This window comes from Giraffa tippelskirchi, chromosome 4 (genome assembly GCF_054371585.1).
Source record: "Giraffa tippelskirchi isolate mGirTip1 chromosome 4, T2T-mGirTip1v1.2.pri, whole genome shotgun sequence".
Classification (NCBI taxonomy): Eukaryota; Metazoa; Chordata; class Mammalia; order Artiodactyla; family Giraffidae; genus Giraffa; species Giraffa tippelskirchi.
The window spans coordinates 129948573-129968462 of record NC_137278.1 but is presented as its reverse complement, the minus strand read 5'-3'; the positions used below and the strand labels follow the sequence as shown (position 1 = coordinate 129968462).

Here is a 19890-nt window from a genome sequence, read left to right as displayed (position 1 = left end):
ATTTTATCAGATGCTAGTAAACTTAGATCTGAAAGGTTGGTCAAAAGCCAAACGGGCTTCTACACCTGCATATGTACATGTCAAGTTGCTTCAATTGTGTCCTACTCTTTGCGACCCTGTGGACCATAGCCCTCCAGGCTCCTTTGTCCATGGGATTTTCCAGACAAGAATACTGGAGTGAATTGCCATGGATGACACTAGTTTTGGTGCCAGGCTAAAGTGTGTGGGGGGTGTAACTGGGGGTGCATTGGTGAAGAGATTGGGAAGTCATGGGAGCTGCCCCAGGTAAGCAGGTATTACTTCCTGTCACACGTTTTCTTTCTCCATGTATCAACTCATTCCTCTGAGCTAGCTTGTGTTAGCTCATTTTATCACAGATACAATGATAATTTAGCTGCTGCTTCTATTGGTGGCTTGTTCCTCTTTGTTGTTTTGGAATGTCCAGTAGTCATTTTTATACACTGAGTTCTTTGAGCAGGTTATTTAATCTCTCTGAGTCTCTGTTTTCCTTTTTATAATATAAGGATATTTTCTATATCCAGAATGTTGTGAGGTTTCATTTTATCTTTTTACTTTACATAATTTGTGAAAAGCTCCAAACTCCTCCAAGGACAAATAGATTTGGGCTTTTAAGCAGAAGAATGCCATTGGCCTATTTTGTTTGCAATACTCCCCAAGAAAGAGCTCTCTCAGGAGCTACAGTATGGATAGAAGAGAGAAAGTTGAACTGAAAATGAGAAGAGATAGATTTACATGTGATGCTGTCACTTACCAACCTTGGCCAAATGACCTGTTCTCTTTGAGACTCAGTTTCTACTTCTGTCAGGTAGAAATGGTATTAGCTACCTTTCGGAGCCTATGATATAACAGACATGAATGGGCCCGACAAGCCCCAGGAAAACCACCGAAAGATAAGTGCTGATTCCCTTTTTTCAGTTCTTTGATCGTCTGAAGCTCTTTGGGATGCCTGCGAAGCACCAGCCGGACTTCATTTACCTCCGGCATGTGCCGCTGCGCAAAGTGCACCTTTTCACCCTCATCCAGCTGACCTGCCTCGTCCTGCTCTGGGTCATCAAGGCATCTCCAGCTGCCATTGTCTTTCCTATGATGGTGAGTTTTAAAAGGTGTTGTTCTTTATTTTAAAAAATAGTGATAAAATAGACATAACAGAAAACTTACCATCTTCACTATGTTTAACTGTACAGTTCAGTGGCATTAAGTACGTTCACCTTGTACAGCCATCACCACCATCTTTCTCCAGAACCTTCTTCATCTTGCAAAACTTAAAACTCTATACCTATGAACCAAAACCCCCCTCAGTCCCTGGCAACCACCATTCTAATTTCTGTCTTTATGAATTTGACTCCTCTCAGGACCTCATGTGAATGGAATCACAGTATTTATCCTTTTGTGACTGGCTTGCTTCACTTAGCATAATGTCTTCAAGGTTAGTCCATGTTGTGTCAGGGTGGGTTTTTTGGAGAACATCCATCCTAATGGGTGTGAGTTAGTATCTCATTGTGGTTTTGATTTGGTTTTAATGTCCCCAGTGATAAGTTATGTTGAGCATCTTTTCATGTGTTTATTGGCTATTGGTATATCTTCTTTGGAGAAGTGTCTGTTCAAGTCCTCTGCCCATTTTGAGATAAGGTGGTTTGTTTTTCTGTTGTTGAGTTTTAGGAGTTCTTTCTGTATTCTGGATATTAGTCCTTTATTGATGGTGAGTTCCTGTTTTTTTGGTTGGTCTTCACAGACCAAGCATTATTTGGGAGACCTTGAGGTGTGGATGCATGTGTGTAGTAGTTTGCCATGTTTTTTTCAAGACTATCCATCTGCCTTTCTGCATGTCTGTATTTCTTTCTATTTATTAATATTTCTCTTTTTTTCATGAATCTGATATGGAGAGAGGACTCTTCATGTTTGTGATAATTTGCATATTATCTGAAGGCAATATGATTCCAGTTTAGAATTCATTGCAATCAGAAGTGTCTATAATGGTGGAAAAGTACTGTTTCAAGTCATTGGGAGAGAAGAAAGAGGTGTCTAGCACTGATAAGTGGCTGGGACACCCTTAACTCCTTTCAAACTGAAGGGCTTTGGAAAGGAGACCAGGAAAGCTGAACTGTGTGGTGTAACAGGTGACAATCTGTTTCCTAAAACCAGGCTGATGATGAAATACATACCACCTGACCACCTCACTGTTTCATCTTGTCCTCTTGATGCCTTCCTTTCTCTGGCTTACTCTATGTCATGAGAATGCTGAGCATTCAGTGGGCTGTTTGAAAGTTATCCAAAGGATGGGCCTCCAGAGGGAAAAGGCAATGAGGGTAATATCGAGTATTCATTTACATACTTTTGAAGTCTGTCTTACTGGGAGAATATTCAAGGATAAGGAAACTTCAGGGTTCTTTTCCCCTAATCTCCTAGATATATATCTTCCTGATGGGATTCTCAATTTTGTCAGAGTACATGTAGGGTTCTGCATTGGGGTGCTATGTTCAGGGCTTGAGTGTGTGGTTAAAGAAATAGCAAATTCCCAGCAACTCCTGGAAGGGATACTTTCAATTTTGGATTTATTGTGAATATAGTTGTTGAAATTAAGGGGAAATGAATGCAGTTAGCCAGATTTGCCCCATTTCTGGTCCAGTCACCGGATTTAGCTGGTGAACACCAGTCAGTCCAGGCAGGGCTTTCTGGGTTATTGGTTCTCCTTTGGCTGAAATGGCCCTTATGGGAAGAAAGTGGAGAAGTAGTTGAGAACTCTGGTCATTTCTATTGAGTCAATTAACTGTCATATTTTAGGCAAGTTACCTTCTCTCCCTGGGCCTCAGTTTCCTCATTTATAAAATGAGTGCCAAACCACGTCAGAGGCCAGAGACAGAAACCACTCGAGATCCATGCTGTGGACATAAAGCAAGGCTTTGCGAGTAAATGTACAGGCAGAGGACCAGAGGAAATCCAGATGGCCCTTCAAGGTGCCCTAACCCTATGGTGGCCCATGCTTGGGTTGGGTATAACTGGCCCCACCAAAACCATCTTCTAGAGAGGCTTGCCACCCTATCCTGCCCTCTAGCCCTTCCTACTGGCCTTGAGCCAGAAGACAGCTCTTAGGGCAATCTGATGATGAGAGTTTCTCTTTTCAGTGAAGAAATTAAATTAGTTCAAGTAGGGAATTAATAAGTTGTAGAGTTGTTTTGATGATAGTTAAATAAAATATTGTATATAAAACAGTATCTGGTACAGAGAGACTCAATAAAAGGCAACTATGATGATTATTATGAGTTTGATTCTGCCTGACATGTCCTAGTCTGCTGTGAATATAAGACTTGGTTTTTTACTCCAGAAGGAAACAAGCCCCTTTAATTCATTTTCTTTATATGTCTTCAGGTTTTGGCCTTGGTCTTTGTCAGGAAAGTCATGGATCTCTGTTTCTCTAAGCGGGAACTGAGCTGGTTGGATGATCTCATGCCTGAGAGCAAAAAGAAGAAGTTGGATGATGCCAAGAAGAAGGCCAAGGAGGAAGAGGTCATAGTTCTTGCACCAACTGTACGCTTTGGGGCAGCTTCAAATTACAGAACATAGGAAGGGCCACATGAAAAGTCAGCATGTCTGGAATCCCAAGGGTTATATTTAGGATCGGGGAAGATTACTCTGAAGATATTCTCAGCTGATGCCTGTCCTTCATCTTCAAATTTGATAACCAGTTGTTTTTTCCTCTGTCTACAGCCTACTTACCAGGTTTACACTTAGAATATGAATGTGAATCTGCTTTTATTATCAGATTGAATAGTTTATGTTTTCCCAAAGGTCTAATTTGATAATTATTCAAAATCTATTATTTTCTGAGAGTGTTTGTTACATACTTAATTGCAGATGGTGTTGTGGTTCATAGAGATAACTTGAATAGGACTTTCTGTCCTTTCTCATTTTCCTGAGCACTTGGCATCTGCCATCCACACAATGGACCTTCAGTCAGTGGCTTATAATATGTGCAAAGAATGGATGTGTAGCGAAGTGAAAATACCAGTCCAAGAATGAGCCTGAAAGAGTTTCCACATCCAGTTAGTGCCTGAAACAGGCACTTTGATATTCATTTTAGAGGAATTTTTTCCTAAAATCTTGAATTTTGAAAATCTTGTGTTATTTTTTTGAGATATAATTGACACATAATATGGTGTAAGTTTAAGGTGTACAGTGCAATGATCTTATATAAGGATAAGCCAAAAATTCAATCCCTAGGTCAGGAAGATTCCCTGGAGAAGGAAGTGGTAACCCACTCCAATATTCTTGCATGGGAAATCCCATGGACAGAGGAGCCTGGTGGGCTACAGACTATGAGGTCGCAAGAGTCAGACACGACTTAGTGACTAAACAACAACAACAAGCCTAAAGTAAGTTAAACCAAAAGTAGGATAGTCCACAAGTCCACAGGCTAACAAACACAGAGGGTATGTTATTGTGGGGGATTTCACATTGGTTGCAGAGGAAAGGAAGACTAGAGTGAGTAATGTCCTCCACATCACCAATATTTCTATAGGGCTTGCCAGTGTGGGAATTAGGAGTAATCTCAGAGATAAAATCTCCAGACTGGAGTCTGGTGGCATCACAGAACACTAAGGGATAGGGCTGTCATAGGTAAAGGTGGTCAATGAGATGAGTAAGTTCTGGGATTATAGTATCCAGCCTCGTGACTATAGTTAACAATATTGTTGTTCAGTCGCTAAATAATTTACAATGCCATTGACTGTAGCCTGTCGGGCTCCTCTTTCCAGTAAATTGGTAGTTGTATCTAAAGATTTACTCAGATTCAGGTTCTTTTTTTTTTTTTTTTTTAAGTACTGTTCAATAGGTGCAGATGTTGGCTTGTCTCTCATTTTATGGTGAGTCAAAATTATGAAAGAACATAGCTACACTCTCTTATAATAAGTGTGAGGGAAAATTAGGTAGAAATTATAGGGATTGAAAAATGCGCTGGTGTAGACTACTGGTTTCACTTGATCCAAGATGAAATAATGTCTCTTTCTTGCAGGAGGCGGAAAAAATGTTAGAAATCGGGGGAGACAAGTTCCCCTTAGAGAGCAGAAAGTTACTAAGTAGTCCTGGAAAGAACAACAGTTTCAGGTAAAGCTCCCAAAACACAGAGGAGTTGATTTATTTTGGTGGTTCTGTAAACATTCTGGCTTTGTGTGAGGGTTGGGGCATGAATGCAGCTGCTGGTATAAAAAGCTAAACATTCAACTTCTCCATTGCAACCTGTGAAAACACCCTTCCTTTCATGGTTTCCTGAGGGCCTGCCATGCATCAGGCACTGTGCCAGTTATGGGAGTCATGGGAGGACGCTGCTTCCAAAGTTCATGCTCTCCTCAAACCAGTGCTCTTTCTGCCTATCTCTGCCGCCTTCCAAAAGAGAATAGGATATAGGCTATGCTTGTCCCTGGTGGCTCAGACTGTAAAGCATCTGCCTATAATGCTGGAGACCCAGGTTGAATCCCTGGGTCAGGAAGATCTCCTGGAGAAGGAAATGGCAACCCACTCTAGTATTCTTGCCTGGAAAATCCCATGGATGGAGAAGCCTGATAGGCTACAGTCCATGGGGTCGCAAAGAGTCGAACACGACTGAGCGACTTCACTTTATGCTTGTCATCCTAGTGGGCATGAAGTTCCCATGCTTAGGCAAGCCTTTGGGGGATGGGCAGGGACATCCCCTTCCAGCTTGGCTCATGGCAGCTGCAGTCCTGGAAGCCAAGGGGAAACTGAACTGGGATTCCTCCAAATCCTTACTTCTGCCAGTGATCTTAGCCTTTTGGTCTGTTCAACCCTGGCATTTTGTTTCCACTTTGAGAGAGGAATACACAAACTGAAAGAAGCCCAGAGGTGGAGACGGAACAGAAAAGGGAGAGAGAGGGGATCTGGGCCATCGAGATGCTGGATAATTTACTGCTGACTTATTGAATTGATTGTGGTTTATACTGAGGGAGAGAAGAGGAAAAGCTTTTCTTTGGCTATTTATTCATAACAACTGGAAGTAGTATATATTTAAGGTATGCAGCATTATATATATATATAGTAAAAGAATTACTTTAATCAAATTGACAGCATATTCATCACTTCCCATACTTAACATTCCTTTTTTATGGGTGGAGAGAACATGTGAGATCTACTTTCTTAGCAAATTTCAAGTATATAGTACATTCTTATTACTAACTATAGCCACCATGCTCTATATTAAGTCTTCAGAACTTACTCATCTTTTATTGGGAAGTTTGTACCCTTTGATCAATATCTCCCTTTGTCCCCCACCCCTCAGCCTCTGGTAACCATCATTCTACTCTGTTACTGTGAATATTTAACTTAAAAAAAAAACACTGACCACAAAGAAATGGAATCTTTGGTCCTTAATAAACTTTCTGTAAGTTGCCATGCAAGGAGCCAGAGACTTTGTATTCTCTGTGGTGAAGTGGGAGCCATGTTCCTTTTCTAGCAGGTGTTGCCTCCTCTCTTGGCCTTTTAGAAGGGAACAGTCTGGCATGTGGAAAACTTCAGAGTATTGGGGGGATAGAGGTTTCTAGGAGACCAAGGACAGGATGCAAGGTCTTGATTTTCCACTTATGCACATTTGACCTTGGACGGTCTCTTAACCCTACAAGCTTTGGTTTCTACATATTCAGAATGAGGATGTTAATCTTCTCTGATGCTATAATTGTTAAGACACCACATTGTGACAGACCTTTGTAAACTACAAATGGAAAAGATCTGGCCATGTAAATGAGACAAGGAACAAAGAGTGCTTAGCCCCATGCCTGGCATGCAGTGAGCGCTCAGTCAGTCGTAGCTCCTGATGCTGCCACTATGGGCGTCACAGTGCTGTCACCAGCATCGCCAGAGGGGCCCTTCAGAGGAGAGCAGAACTGTGCAGGCAGGGCTGGCCGCTTGCCAGCACCCCAGCCCAGCCCTCAGCTCTGACTCACGGGCCACCTTGCCTTTCGAATTCCAACCATCTGGTTCCTAGTGCTGTGAGAGCTCTGAGACGAGCCCCCTCAGACTTCATCTTTTCCCTTCCGGTGGGTGGCAGGCATCACAGACTGAGGTATATGTCTTATTTGTATGTCTGACACTGACTGTCCTAAGCATTGATTTCAGATGTGACCCCTCTGAGATTAATATATCTGATGAAATGCCTAAAACCACGGTCTGGAAAGCTCTCAGTATGAATTCCGGAAACACAAAGGAAAAGAGGTAAAGAGAACTATAATTGCTGATTTTTATTTATTTATGGCTTTTAAAAATAGAAATCATGTTGAAAGTAAACTGTATTTTAGGTGTAAAATTGAATTTATCTGTTAAATAACCCATCTAGGACTGCCGCTAACCTCACAGAATTGTTATAAGCCTAAGAGAAGCAAAAATGTTTTCCAACTATTTGAGCAGATACATTGTTTTGAGCTTCCCATTTACACAAGCCCAAAGTCAGGATGGAATTATTTTGGAACGTAAATTTGCTTTATCTGTTTCATTCCCTTTATCCTCTTTCTAGTTCCCATTTCAAAATTGGTAGAGCATCTCTCTGGTGATTGCAGCCATACAAACTGGAAAATCCTTACAATATTTGGATAGTGTTGATAATATTGATACAGACTTTAACCTATTTAACTTGTTCCATAATGAGAATTATTGTCTCATAAAAATTTTGAAATATTAAATTGTAACTGTTTTCTTATTTTGAAAACCAAATTCTGAATATTGTTTGTCGGTAGCATAGGTCAATCTTAATCTGGTTCATGAAGAAAAGGGAAAGACTTGAGGCATTTTTGCCTACATTGAGGTAGACTGTGTACTCAAATTACATAAATAATTTGGTCCAAACACTAAGTCATCAGATAATTGAAGGTGAAATCTTAGGTCTTACTAAAGGCAATTTTTCTAGCTTAAAAAAAAAATCAGTAGGCTAGGTTAGGAGACTTGGCCTAGCTATTAATTTCATGTGTAACCTAGCAGACCACTGTTTCTGGCACTTAGTTTATTCAGCCATGAGATGGGGGTAATAACTGTCTCATTCATAAGGCTGCTCTGGAAAGTCACAGCCACCAGTGGGTGGTAGTGGTGGGTTATTTCTTCATCGAATGGGTTAAAATAAATCTGTGCTGAATGTGAGTGAAATATAGAATCTTGTTTCCTTCAGAGGAAAATCCAGGCAGCTGTCGAAAGTATAACGCACATGATTATTTTTAGTTGAGAACTAGTCTACTTGTAAATGAACTTAAAATATAGCCAGATCCAAATTGTGGTGACATCTTCAAAGTATTGTGTTAAAAGCAGGAATGAATCATGTGTTCCCTTTTTGTCTAATTGTAACACTTTTGTTCAGTCTCTTCAACTAAAAGTCTTTGCTGGGCTGGAGGCTGTGGGCCATGAGGTGCCACAGGGAAGCTCTGGTTACAGAGAAGATGGCGAGGGTCTCAGAGAAGAAGCGAGCCCCAGCCTGGCCCTGTCCTTGGTCCTGGCCAAGCCATGCGAGATTCAGTTATTGGTGGTGTGCATCAGAGGGCATCGCCAGGCGTGAGCATGGAAACAGAAGACCACCTCCTGCTGGTACTTCTCCTCTTCCTTCTCTTTCTCTTCAGAACTGCCACCGTTGAAGACCCAGCTTCCCACTTGCCAGACATTTCCTCTTCAGGTGGCTGGCCTGCTGAGCCATCTAAATCCATTCTGCCACTGAGGATTTTCCTCAGTGAGGTCCCTCTTGCTGAAGGACGGGGTATGGGAGTGGGAGGAGAGCAGAGAGCAAAGGGAAGCCTCTCCGGTTGCATAGTGACTGCAGGCTCCTGGGCAGCCCTGGGCCTTGGTTTGGTTGTCTCCTCTGGGGGATGCTGGTCAGACCCAGAGGCTGCCAGAAGGTCTGCTCCTAGGAGGGTCAGCACCCTGAGCATTTGGCAGTGCCAACCACAACAGCCAAAAGATGCCTCTGACCCAGTGCGTCTTCCTCGCTCCCTAGCAGCAGCCTGCATAACTCAGCAAGAACCTTGGATGATGAAAAGGCCAAGAGACACACACACACTGGACTTGCTTAGCTCAGATGGGAAAAGGCTCAGGGGAAAATCAGTGATGATGAGTGAGGATGAGCAGCTTTGCTTGGTTTCATTGATAGAGTAAGAGAATGAGCTTTAGTGGCTACAGAAGGAATTAGTTTAGACATCAGGAAGGACTTCCTAGCCTGAAGATTTGTCATACTGTCTGCCCTCTAGATTTCTGGCGAAAGTTTGATTATAGTTGTTTGTGAATAGAAAAAGAGATAAGGGGTTTTTTATTGGGCATGTTGAGGAAACATCCGTGTCTTGCTGCTGTCTCTTGAGGACATATTCTGATTCCATTCCCGGAGAGATCCAAATACTTACATAATGTCTCCTTAGCTGCCTTAGTCGCAAACCATCGTCAACTCAATGGACCAAACCACTTTCATCATCCTGGATTTTTTTTGTTGACACATGTTTTGACTTTCAGATGTAAAAAGCCACAATGGGGAAATGAACTGTAAGTGGTGAAATTAATTCTGGTATTCAGTTTAACAGTATATTTCTACTTTTGTCTCCTCTTCTCTGTTGCAGTGAGGGTTTGGGCTCCATTGTGTATAGACTTTCCCTTCCTTTGTGCACAGAATGTGACTAACAAGCATGTTGGTACCCAGGGGATCTGATCAGTTTCCATCCTGGAAAATATTTGTACAGAGGGGCGGCCCCTCAGTATGCTCTCTTTCATAGGTGAAGAGTTGGTTGCATAATCTTATTGAAGTTTACATTCCTTAGACTCCAAAAATATGTTGATGCTATTCTAGTCTTACTCTAGGGATTTTGATATTGAAGGAATCCTGCATTTTCCTATCTCCCTATCTCCTAGAGCCACAATTATTTTAATACACAGATGATTTTCAAAATATTTAACAACTGGTACAAGATAGATACCCACCACTCAGAAAGGATGCCTGCTGTAAACAAGCAGTATGTATAGCCATACCAGTACCTACTGGCTGAACATCACCCTGCTTTCAAATATTAAAGTGATATCCCTTTGAATTATGGGTATTGTTTCTGCTTGTCTAATTTCTATTCACAAGGCTGTTTCAGGGACAGCCTCAGCTTCCTTTCCTATGGTGCAGACAGGATCAGGCATGCTTTTTTGAACTCTATGGGCATTAAAATCTTTGAGAGCCAAAGCTTCACATTTTATCACTTTAGGATAAATGTAATCATTGTACCTGTTTACCTACATGGTTTAGAAAAATCATAAGGCAACCCATCATTGGGAAAAGCTTTCTTGCTGGCTTTCCCTGTCCCTCTCTGACTGCTTCCTTGAACTTGCCCCCTTTCTTCTCTGTTCCCTGAGAACATCCCTCCTCTCTTCCCCCATCTTGCCCCTCCCATCTTTTCCTGCCACCTCTGTATAGGGAAGGTGGTGACTGCGTCCCCTGTTCCCTTGGCCTCAGCATGGCTACAAGGAATATAGCAGAGAAGTCTCCATCATGCAGCAGAACTGAGTGACAGTGTCGCTCCGAACATCTGTTTCTGCACACACTGATGTCCCATGATACTCTGTCCTGTGGGCTTCCTGTCTTTGTTACCCTCCAGGTTCCTGGCGCAGCCTACTTTGGGAGGCTATGCCAGTCTTTTTGGGTGATTAAACTTTCCTCAAACAACAGCTAGCTTCATTTGTGCTACATCTCAGTGGTAGGAACCACTCCGTACTCTTCCTCTCTCATCTTTCCCAAATCCCACCCAGCACTCAACCCCAGTCCTGGCTGCTTCCCAGCTCAGGTCTGTGGCTGGTGACTATGGGTGGCAGAGTCAAGTTGGGACAGTGTTTAGGATAGGAAACTGAGAGTGATAGTGAACAGAGGCCTCGTGTTTTTATGTGTGTGTCTGTGTGTGCATGTGTGCTTACCGACAAATAAAGCGTATATCCAGGAGATTTCATTGCTGCTACTGAACAGCCTCGGGCATCTAAGCTGTGGGGACATCAAGAGAATATGGTCATTCCCCCATCTACGACTTCCCCTCTCCAGCCTGATAGAATGGCCTGAGGGCAAATACAGGTAGCTTAGTCTTAGAAAAAGGTGTTTAAGCTCAACGTTAAGGAGAAACTGATTTAGGGGTAGAAAGCAAGGCAGGTAGTTAGGTAATCCCCATGCTCAGGCTTGCTTGGGCCAGAGAAGTAGTCCAACTTTTTTCTGACAAGGGGAAGTTTCAGGAGTAGTTTAAGTGTTGACAGTCAGTGTCCTGATAGGCTGGTATTGTAGAGTAGGAAGGGTTGGAGGCCAGGGATTAAGAAAGTGATGGTGAGTGGAATCTTGGTTCTAAGCAGAAGAAGTGGCATCTTAGTGGCATCACTAAGTGGGTGGGTTTCTTCCTAATCTATGACTTAGGGAAGGGTTGGTCTAGGGAGAAGGTGAAGGTCAGCAGAAATGTGTTGTGAAATTGCCCAAAGTGTTGCTTACATAAAATGCAGGCTAATTCTTTGTAGCTGTTTATTTCAACTTCTGATGATGGGACTATCAGGAGAGCTGGTCTTTACTGCACTCAGCTCCTGTCCCCTCTCCTTGTTCTTATATTAAATTTGCCTTTGGGGTAGAGAGGTAGAGAACCATTCATTTCCAAAACAAGTTATAAATAGTTGTTCTTTCTATTTGTCTGGGATGTGGCTGGCTTTTAAATTAGTCATAGATATTTGATCAAAATCTGGTATGCTAAGTCTTAGGTTTGGTTAACATCTTAGGTTGACATCTGTGACCTTTAAGAGGTCTCTGCTTTGGGGTATCTGGTTTTTGGTCATCCAAAAAAGACAGTTCCCTGTTTGACTATTTTCTACCTATTCTGTATTCTAGACTTTCCTCCTAATTAAGGAATCAGTAATTCTCCCTGCAGCTTCTCTGTTGATTTCAACGTCCATGTTCAGCATGTCCAGGTTTTCCTGATGCATAAGAGAAGGCTTGAGCCAAGGGCCTGTGGCTTTCATTCTAACTATCATCAGACATACTCTCCAGTACTTTCTTTCTACTACTTTGTCAGCTTCTCTAAATGTCTGCTTTTGTAGGAGAGTTAGCACCTCCTCCGAGGATTTTTAAGCACTCTTTGCTAGTTCGTTACTGCATTTTCCTTAGACTTCTCAGGTTCCCAGGCCACGTCCCAGCAGGACAGTCAACATGCATCAGATATTCTCAGCCTTCTTGACTTTCTTTTGGTTGTAGCTGCCAGGCCTCCTAAGGTAGAAATTGTTCCTGCTGGTCCTAACGGGCCAAATGAGACATCATCTCAGTTCTGCCCCCTTTTGCTGACTTAGCTTTTTCAAGCTCTCTTTCCCCTCCTTTCTGCCTTTTCCTCGTCTTTCAAGTTCTTCTTGGAGGGAAGGAGTTTTTGGTCAGACGTCCTAACAACTTCCGCCAGTGGGGGCTGGGAAGAAAGAGGAGGAGGTTGGATGGTTCTGGGGCTGCTCCAAAAGGGAATTTGATGGTTATTTGCCTTATTTAGGATGAGGGACTATGAATTCTCAAGCCCTCAGGCTCATCCATATTTCAGTGTAAATAGAGAAAGACATTCCAAAACCAAATAGAAGGGATTTTTCTACCAAACCTACTCTTTATCATTCTTGGTGCCCCTGGGGTCTTGTATTAATTGTAGAGAATGAGATAGTTGACTCAATTCACGTTTCTTTAGTTTCTTTATGGGAAAGGAGGCTGACTTTCACAACCAAAGAGGTGTGAAGTAACTCTATCAAAAGAGGAAAGGGGTGTCACATGAATCTTTTCAATAGGAAACTTCAGAAAGTGGAGCAATTCAACTACAGGCATAATTCTTTTAAGAGATTCTGTGCTCAAAGGGAATGGAATGGTTTCTGATCCTTCTGAAAAGAAAAGGAACAGCATTTTCTGAAACCTAACTCACTTTCAGCATTGGAGAATACAGAATTTTTCTTCTAGCTGATGGCGTTAATATTTCTGAGCGGGAGAGAGCCCACCCACGGCCCTTTCCCAAGCCCAGCAGGAATCAGCAGAGCTTGGGTTCTCTTAGGAGGTCTCAAGTCGATTTCAACTTGCAGGTTTTTCACACGTGCAATAAACTGAATGTGCAATTATTCCTTTTGCAAAAGAGGCCAAAATCCTCCTCCCCACACCTCTCCTCCATATCACTCCTCCAAGATGATAAGCCTCCCTCTCGTTTATCTGTGTCTGTCTATTCGATTGGTTAGATACAGCTGCCCTCCCAAGCACATGGTGTCAGGTGGAGAGCAGAGCGACCTTCCCACGGAAGGGGACAGCTTGAGGTGCTGGTACATTTCCCTCGTTTTCTATGTTCTTTTTTCTAGTAGGTCTCCTGTAGAGATAGAGATATTTTTGTTTTAGAGATTCCAAAGTATATATTTTTAGTGTAAGAAATGTACCCTCTCCACACTCCATGGTGTAAATAGAACCGAGAACACGTGTCGTTGTGATAATCCCCTAGCGATCTGCGGTAGCAACAGGACCCCTGTCCCTCACCACCAAGTCTCACGGTCTGTGTCTGTGAACTGAGGGGGTGATGGTGACACCTATGCCTGCCCAGACCTTCTGTGCTCAATGGGTGAAAAATAAAGTCTGTGTAACTGTTAATACTTATGGTGTTCTTTGAGCTCGAAACGCGGGAGCTGAGCCAAGGTGACTACCTTCCAGACTTGGGAAGAAGAGTTATGAAGATGAGGGGGTGGGCCTGAAGAGGGGCCTATACACTTTCCTGGGTGCAGATCCTGAGCATCCCTGGCTGGAGCCACGGAAGAGGCTAGGCTGCCCTTTCTTTGGGGACCACTTAGACTTATTTTTGGATAATAAGGATAGCATGAAAAGAAAGCCCACTTTGGAGCTACAACTAGGCTGATGAGACCAATTGCTAATATTTAAGGACTTGCCACTGTCTAGAAATCCAGATTTTAAAGATCTACAGTCATTCCAGATATTTTTGGTTTTAGGGGATGTGTGGCTCCATTTCTCTTCCTCTCAAATCCAGTCATTGGAGGGATCGAGGAAAGGGGAAGAAGGAAGGATTGGAGTAAGAGTAAAGAGGTGAGTGAGGGGGTAGAAGGCAAGGGTGAGGGGAGAGCCAGTCAGCCAGCCTTGTGGAATGTGACTAGAAGGGCATCAGCTGGAAGCCTCCTGGACACCAGCCCTCTGTGGGTCTTCCAGTAAAGAGAACCAAGACAAGTGGGTGTGGGACACAGGACAAGCCAGGGTTAAGTCACAGGGGGTGTATGGGAAGGATCCTGTGCAGGAACTGAAGCCAGTTTTCACCCATTAAATTACACATGAAAAGTGCTCAAGATGGTACCTGGCACACAGTAAACAGAGTAAGTAACAAGAAACCGGGAGAAAGGTAGTTCCTGGGTTGGTTAATGGCAGCAGTCACATCAGGGCTCTGGTTAGATTTTTTGCAGTCCTCTTGGTTTTCCCAGTCGTAGTCACAGGATGGCTCCAGAAGCTCTGGTCATCACATCAGGCAGCATAACTCTTCAGTACAACAAAGGGTAAAGGGGCCTTTCTCCAGCTTCTCTCTCTCTCTCTCTTTTAAAGGGGAAAACTTCTCCCAGAAGCCCCCTGCCCCCAACATGTCATTGGTCAGAATTGGGTCACATACCCATCTCTAAGATGGGAGAAGGGGATGGGATGATCTTGTTTGGCTTGGACAAATTGTCTTCATCCTCCAGGGTTGGGCCCATCTTCCTTGACCATATTGCTGCTCTAATACTTGTACAAACTTCTGTTAGCAAGGAATAAGGCAGGAGCTGTAAGCGACTGAATATCCAAAAGAATCTGCCAAAGGACCCAGGGGAACCTGAACCACAGGGCCTCCAGCAGAGCAGGAGCCGGGCTGCAAAAACAGGAGACAGGAGGCTGGGGAGCTTCCCAGCAGGTTGGGGGTGTTCCACCTGCCTCTACCTGAGGACATTTGTAATCTACTGATGCCTGGCCCCCACTCCACACTGATTACACAGACTCCCTTGGAATAAGCACAGACACTGGTATTTGTTAGATTCTCTCCAGATGATACTTATGTGCAGGCAGATCAAACGTCAACTGCTATCACGCTTCACCTTCATCTTGGCCTGACTCAGCTCGTCTGTGCCTGCTTCACTTCCAACCAGCTTATTTTCACCCTCCGCTGTGTATGTTTTCCTACCTTACAGCTCTTCTGCAGTGTGTCTCTGCCCAAGCTATCACAGCCTTAACCACCTCCAGATTATTTCAGCTTCAGTCCCCATGGCGCACAGCTTTCACTGTCTCTGTATTTGTAGAATCCTATTCCCAAGGTTGAGAATGTGATTGGGCCAGCTCATTATTTCTTAGCCATGTTGTAGGTCCCTGACCAGCCTGTGAATCAGGGGCCTTTGGGTCTGGGACCTTTCAGGGCCAACTGGGATAGAATGAGGATCAAGCGGTAACAGATACAGCAATTGAGGGATGTTCCTTCAGCAGAGGCTATGACTTGTTAGTTTCCCTTAGAAGGAGATAGAGCAATTGATGTGCCTAGTTATCTTAGTGATGTCCAAGGCTGATCCAAGGGTTACAGACCTGGTCACAAGTTCACCCCTTTTACCTCTTGGTTGTGTTTAATTGCTGGGACTCACAGTTACAAGCTTGCAAAATAATGTACAAGAATCACATTGCTCCCTCCTTCAACCATTGCTCCAAAGGTCCCTAGCAGAGCACACCCCCCGTAATCTCACCTGTCTGGTTGATGTCAGTGCTCACAAGTGGAGGGAAGCACTGAGCTTCCCTGTCAGGAGACTAAGTGGGTGTGATTGAGGCTCTCAGCAAGTGGCAAGTAAATGAGAGGGAAACCAGGAACAAACCTGCCAGGCTTCAAGTTCCAGCTCTGCCTCATAGCTGTGTGACCTGGGGCAGCTTGCTTCATCCGAGCCTCAGTTTCTTCCCTGAAAAATGGGAGTGATAATACCGCCTTCTTTATAGGTGTATGGGAGAGACTAAATTAATTAAGCAGGTAAGGCCAACCCCTCTCTGCCTTCCCTTCCTCCAGGAGCAGGCCTGCCCTTCTCCTGCCCTCCTGGTCCTTGGACTTGCAGCTGTGTGGTGGAGTGGACCCCCTAGAGTCAAGGGGAGAGGGATCGTGGTCATTGTAACCTTTGTCTGTGTGGTTCATAGTATTGAATCAGCCCCTTGCTGGGGCTTCTGGGCCTCAGCCATGCTCTCCAGCTCAGCTTCCATTTGGGGTTGTGGGGTGCTAGCTCAGCGTAAGACCGTCAGTTCCTCGTTCAGCCACTGATCTTTGGCGGTGTAGTCCCTAGGTCCCAAGGGGAGAGGAAGGATGACTGGGGGATTCCCAATCCTCGAAACGGTAATGGTCATTTCTCTATTCTTACCATAGTCCCCAAAGCCCCTTTCCACTCTCAGAAATTACTAAATGAGTTATCACCTGATTTCCCTAAGAAACACAGTGGGTAAAGGGGTAAAGAAAAGATGCTCAAGCCTTGACTGCTCTAAAGAGTGGTAAGTTTTCTACTAATTTTGGGCTATGTGATTCTAGCTCTAATTTTGAGTCAGAAGGGCCTCCATGGACTCTTTTAACAGTTCTGTCTTTACTGTCATCACCATCAAAGGCCTTCCTTGGGCACCTCATAATCTGCCATGCAGGGCTGAAGCCCTCACTGGGGAATCCCTGGCAACAGTAGCCAACATCTGGTCTGTGTGTGTAACGTGCCTGGCTAAGCACATCAGATGCACCCTCACGAGACACGGAACGGGTACTTGATGCTCCTCCAGATGAAAACTGAAGCTCACAAAGGTTATCGTTTAAGTGTAAACAGCTGATACAGCAGAGACTTGAGTGAGCCTATGTTTGTGTGTTTGGAATCTATGCCCTCAGCTGTCCCACTCTCTAGTGGCTTCATAAGGTTCCTAACTATGGGGTCATGTTTGGATGTATACAGAAAAGGAAAAGGGCAGACTGAAAAGTCATTATAGAAATGTATAACTAGAGAATGTACGAGTTATATGACTTATAAACAGCAGGCAAAGTTGAGAAAACAAACATAAATTCAGTGGCCAGAAAGAGCGCCTACAGTATGGAAGGTTTTTTAAACAATTAGAAAACAAAAAGAAACCTGAATGGCCAAGGAAAGTGGTCACTTCTGAGCAATCCTGGAAATGTTTTCTCAAGATGAGGAACTTTAGGATGCATTGTTAAGATGTGAAGAACTCAAGTACAGATCCAAGATTTGGGGAACTTGGTAAATCGTGGTTGGTGACCAAATTGTTGCATCATAATCAACTGCATGCTCCTCCCTACCTTGGCTCAGGGGAGCTGTGGTTTCATTGCACGTGACAGTGGTCAGACCCCACAGAGACTCCTGTGTCCTCTTCAGAGCCTGCTGGAAAAACAGAGAAGGAGGAACATGTGAAGAAGGTGGAAGAGGACTCAGGGAGTCTTGGCAACAGGGTTGATCTCATCTTTGTCCTCAAACTCAGGTGTTTAGTGCCTACCTAGGAAGGGGGTGGGGGAATAAAACTTCTCAGAGAACCTGCAGTGGGACTCATATCAAAAATAAGATCACATATGAGACACACAGTGGTGAGGACTGTGGGTTTCTCTGGGATGTGGAGGGGATCCTGTCAGAGCCTCAGTCAGGGAGGCCTCCAAAGATGATACAGGAGAGAAAGAAGGAGACAAGAAAAGATAGTATATAGGTCAGGTCCCAGAGGCAAGAGCGCTAATGGAATGTTCTGATGACAGTGAATTTGACTGGTTTGCTTGCAGTTGGCTTCCCTGGTGGCTCAGTGGTAAAGAATCCTCCTGCCAATGCAAGAGATGAGGGTTCAGTCCCTGTGATGGGAAGATCCCCTGGAGGAGGAAATGGCAGCCCACCCCAGTATTCTTGCCTGGGAAATGGCGTAGATGGAGGAACCTGGTGGTTTACAGTCCATGGAATCAGAAAAGAGTCGGACACAACTAGCAACTAAACAACAACAAAGGGTTTTGTGTCAGAAAGCAATTGGGCATGAACTTGGGAGACAGAGGAAAGGAGACCTTGAATGCCAGATTAAGGAGGACTTTCCTAGGTTCCAGGCCATGTCACAAAGGAAATGTATGTTTGTTGATGTTTTGGAAAAATTCATCTTGTGGCCCTGAGGAAGAAGACTTGGAAGAGGAGAAAGGAGGTGGGTGGGCCAGCACGAGGTGGTGAGGCTCTGGGGAAGGAAGGGGAAGCACCGATGGAGAGAAAGGCAGATGAGAGAGACGAAGGCAAAAAGCAACTGGGTGTGGGAGATCCAAGCAGAGTGGACATCACTCTGATGTCACACATCTGAGCAAAAGTCCATTGCGTAGAATAAAGAGCAAACTCGCTTGACAGAGCTCCAGAGGACATAACCCAGACCAGCTTCTCTTCTAAGGAGACAGGTTTAGGTTCAAGGTTGGAACTTAGAGCCAAAGCTGACCAAGAACAGAATCAGCTGTTCAGAATCACCCTCAGGAGCCAGGGTGTGTCCAGCTCACAGGGGTGCAGGGTGGATGCTGGCTGGGAACCTAAACGTGTGTGAAGATGGACGGGTGGGCCCCTGACTCCATGGCAGAGATAGGGAGGGTGCTGCAGACAGACTGCATGGCCCAGGAGGAGATGAGAGATGGGAGGGTTGTGATGGAGTGGGTGGGGAACAGATGTCTGAGTCGAGTGGAGGGAGGAAACAGTGCAGGGAAGACAGTGTGGGGGATGCAGTTGTTTGCTTCTGAGGCCGAGCAGGAGGGTGAGGGCCTCTGCGCTTTGAATCCCCACCATCCTGGGGCAGGGCCTTTGGTTATGCAGGTCCCAGATCACATGAGTCTAGGTTAAAACATTAGGGTTCCATAAGAAAACATAAGAGTATTTTCCTGCTTGCCTCCTGCCTCTCAGCTGCTAGTGTAGGACCTCCAGGTCCTCTCAATACCCCTCAGAGCTAACTTATATCTGTTCACAAATGTGGTGACCTCAGTGACAACCTCACATCTGTGTTCCATGTCCAACGCTGAATGAGACTCTACTGCCATTGCCACCTCCGTTGTCACTCCTGCAGGCACACTTAGTGCCAATCCACTCTGCACTGGGCCAACACCATCATGCATTGATGGCATTGGCTCACTGGGGCCCTCAAGGCAGCATCACCTAGCTGCTCCCCGGATCCAGGTATGAAGAGCCTTTTCTCCCAGCATGAAGGCACCCTCCCCTCTCCCAGTGGCTACCCAAAGCTAAATTGCCTTGGTTCCTCCAGTGGCCAAAGGAAGAGCATCCATTACAAGATGGGATGGCAACTGCCTGGAAGGTCCCACGAAGAGGGGGACTGAACAAGTTAACCCCTATTAACGCCCTACCCTGGTCCAGTCGGCCATGTCCAAGGTTAATGTCACGTGGGCAGCAGAGATCATGAGTAGCGGTTGCTCCTAGAAGGTAGTATGGGTAGGCATTGCTCATGCAGCATCTCTAATATAAAAAGTTTCCATGCATTAAGGGCTCAGAATGTGTCAAACACTGAGCCAAATATTTTTAAATACATAATTCATTTAACTCTCACAACAATTATTTGAGGTACACATTGTTACTCCTTTTTTATGGATGTGAGAACTGAGGTTAAGAGGTGTACAGCCAGTAGATGGCAGAGCTACGATTCAAACCCAAATCTTCCAGAGTCCAAAGCACATTCATGCTCAAAACCATATCACTGTTCATTGTTCTGACGACATGGGTTCAGCTCATCCAGTTCCTAGGCCCAAATGACCACTTTGAGAGCTGAGTAAATTGGTTTGGCCATATCTACACTGACCTGCTTTTTGAGTCAAGAAATAATGATGGTGTACTTACTCTGAGCCAGGCACTACCGCTAGGGCTTGG

At 44.4% G+C, this 19890-nt stretch overlaps 1 protein-coding gene and 1 long non-coding RNA gene across 21 annotated transcripts in view; one reads left to right on the top strand and one right to left on the bottom strand.

The window, feature by feature from the left end:
* The window catches only part of SLC4A8 (solute carrier family 4 member 8), a 200260-nt gene that overhangs the window by 70080 nt on the left and 110290 nt on the right, over positions 1–19890 (top strand). For 5 of the 19 annotated variants that reach the window (XR_014082642.1, XR_014082639.1, XR_014082648.1 and 2 more), the window contains exons 21-26: positions 937–1110; positions 3388–3525; positions 5030–5121; positions 7141–7236; positions 8366–8589; positions 13987–14080. Coding sequence is in view for 7 of the 19 variants with exons in the window: in XM_081592342.1 (XP_081448468.1) it covers positions 937–1110; positions 3388–3525; positions 5030–5121; positions 7141–7236; positions 13987–14080 (594 nt within the window). In the remaining 12 variants the exon portion in view is untranslated. Of the gene's footprint in view, positions 1–936; positions 1111–3387; positions 3526–5029; positions 5122–7140; positions 7237–7534; positions 7732–8365; positions 13634–13986; positions 14081–14718; positions 15330–19890 lie in introns of those variants that run through there. The other 14 variants (XR_014082647.1, XR_014082651.1, XM_081592348.1 and 11 more) reach the window with 7 other exon arrangements.
* LOC145546206 (uncharacterized) lies at positions 7248–18275 on the bottom strand. 2 transcript variants are annotated; one of them, XR_014082657.1, is made up of 4 exons: positions 18081–18275; positions 17319–17397; positions 15865–15945; positions 12197–13358 (listed from the first exon to the last, which is right to left on the bottom strand). It is a non-coding gene; the product is annotated as an uncharacterized LOC145546206 (long non-coding RNA). The 2 variants fall into 2 exon arrangements; XR_014082658.1 differs by lacking the exons at positions 17319–17397; positions 18081–18275 and adding an exon at positions 17134–17236 and having other exon boundaries at positions 7248–13358; positions 15739–15945.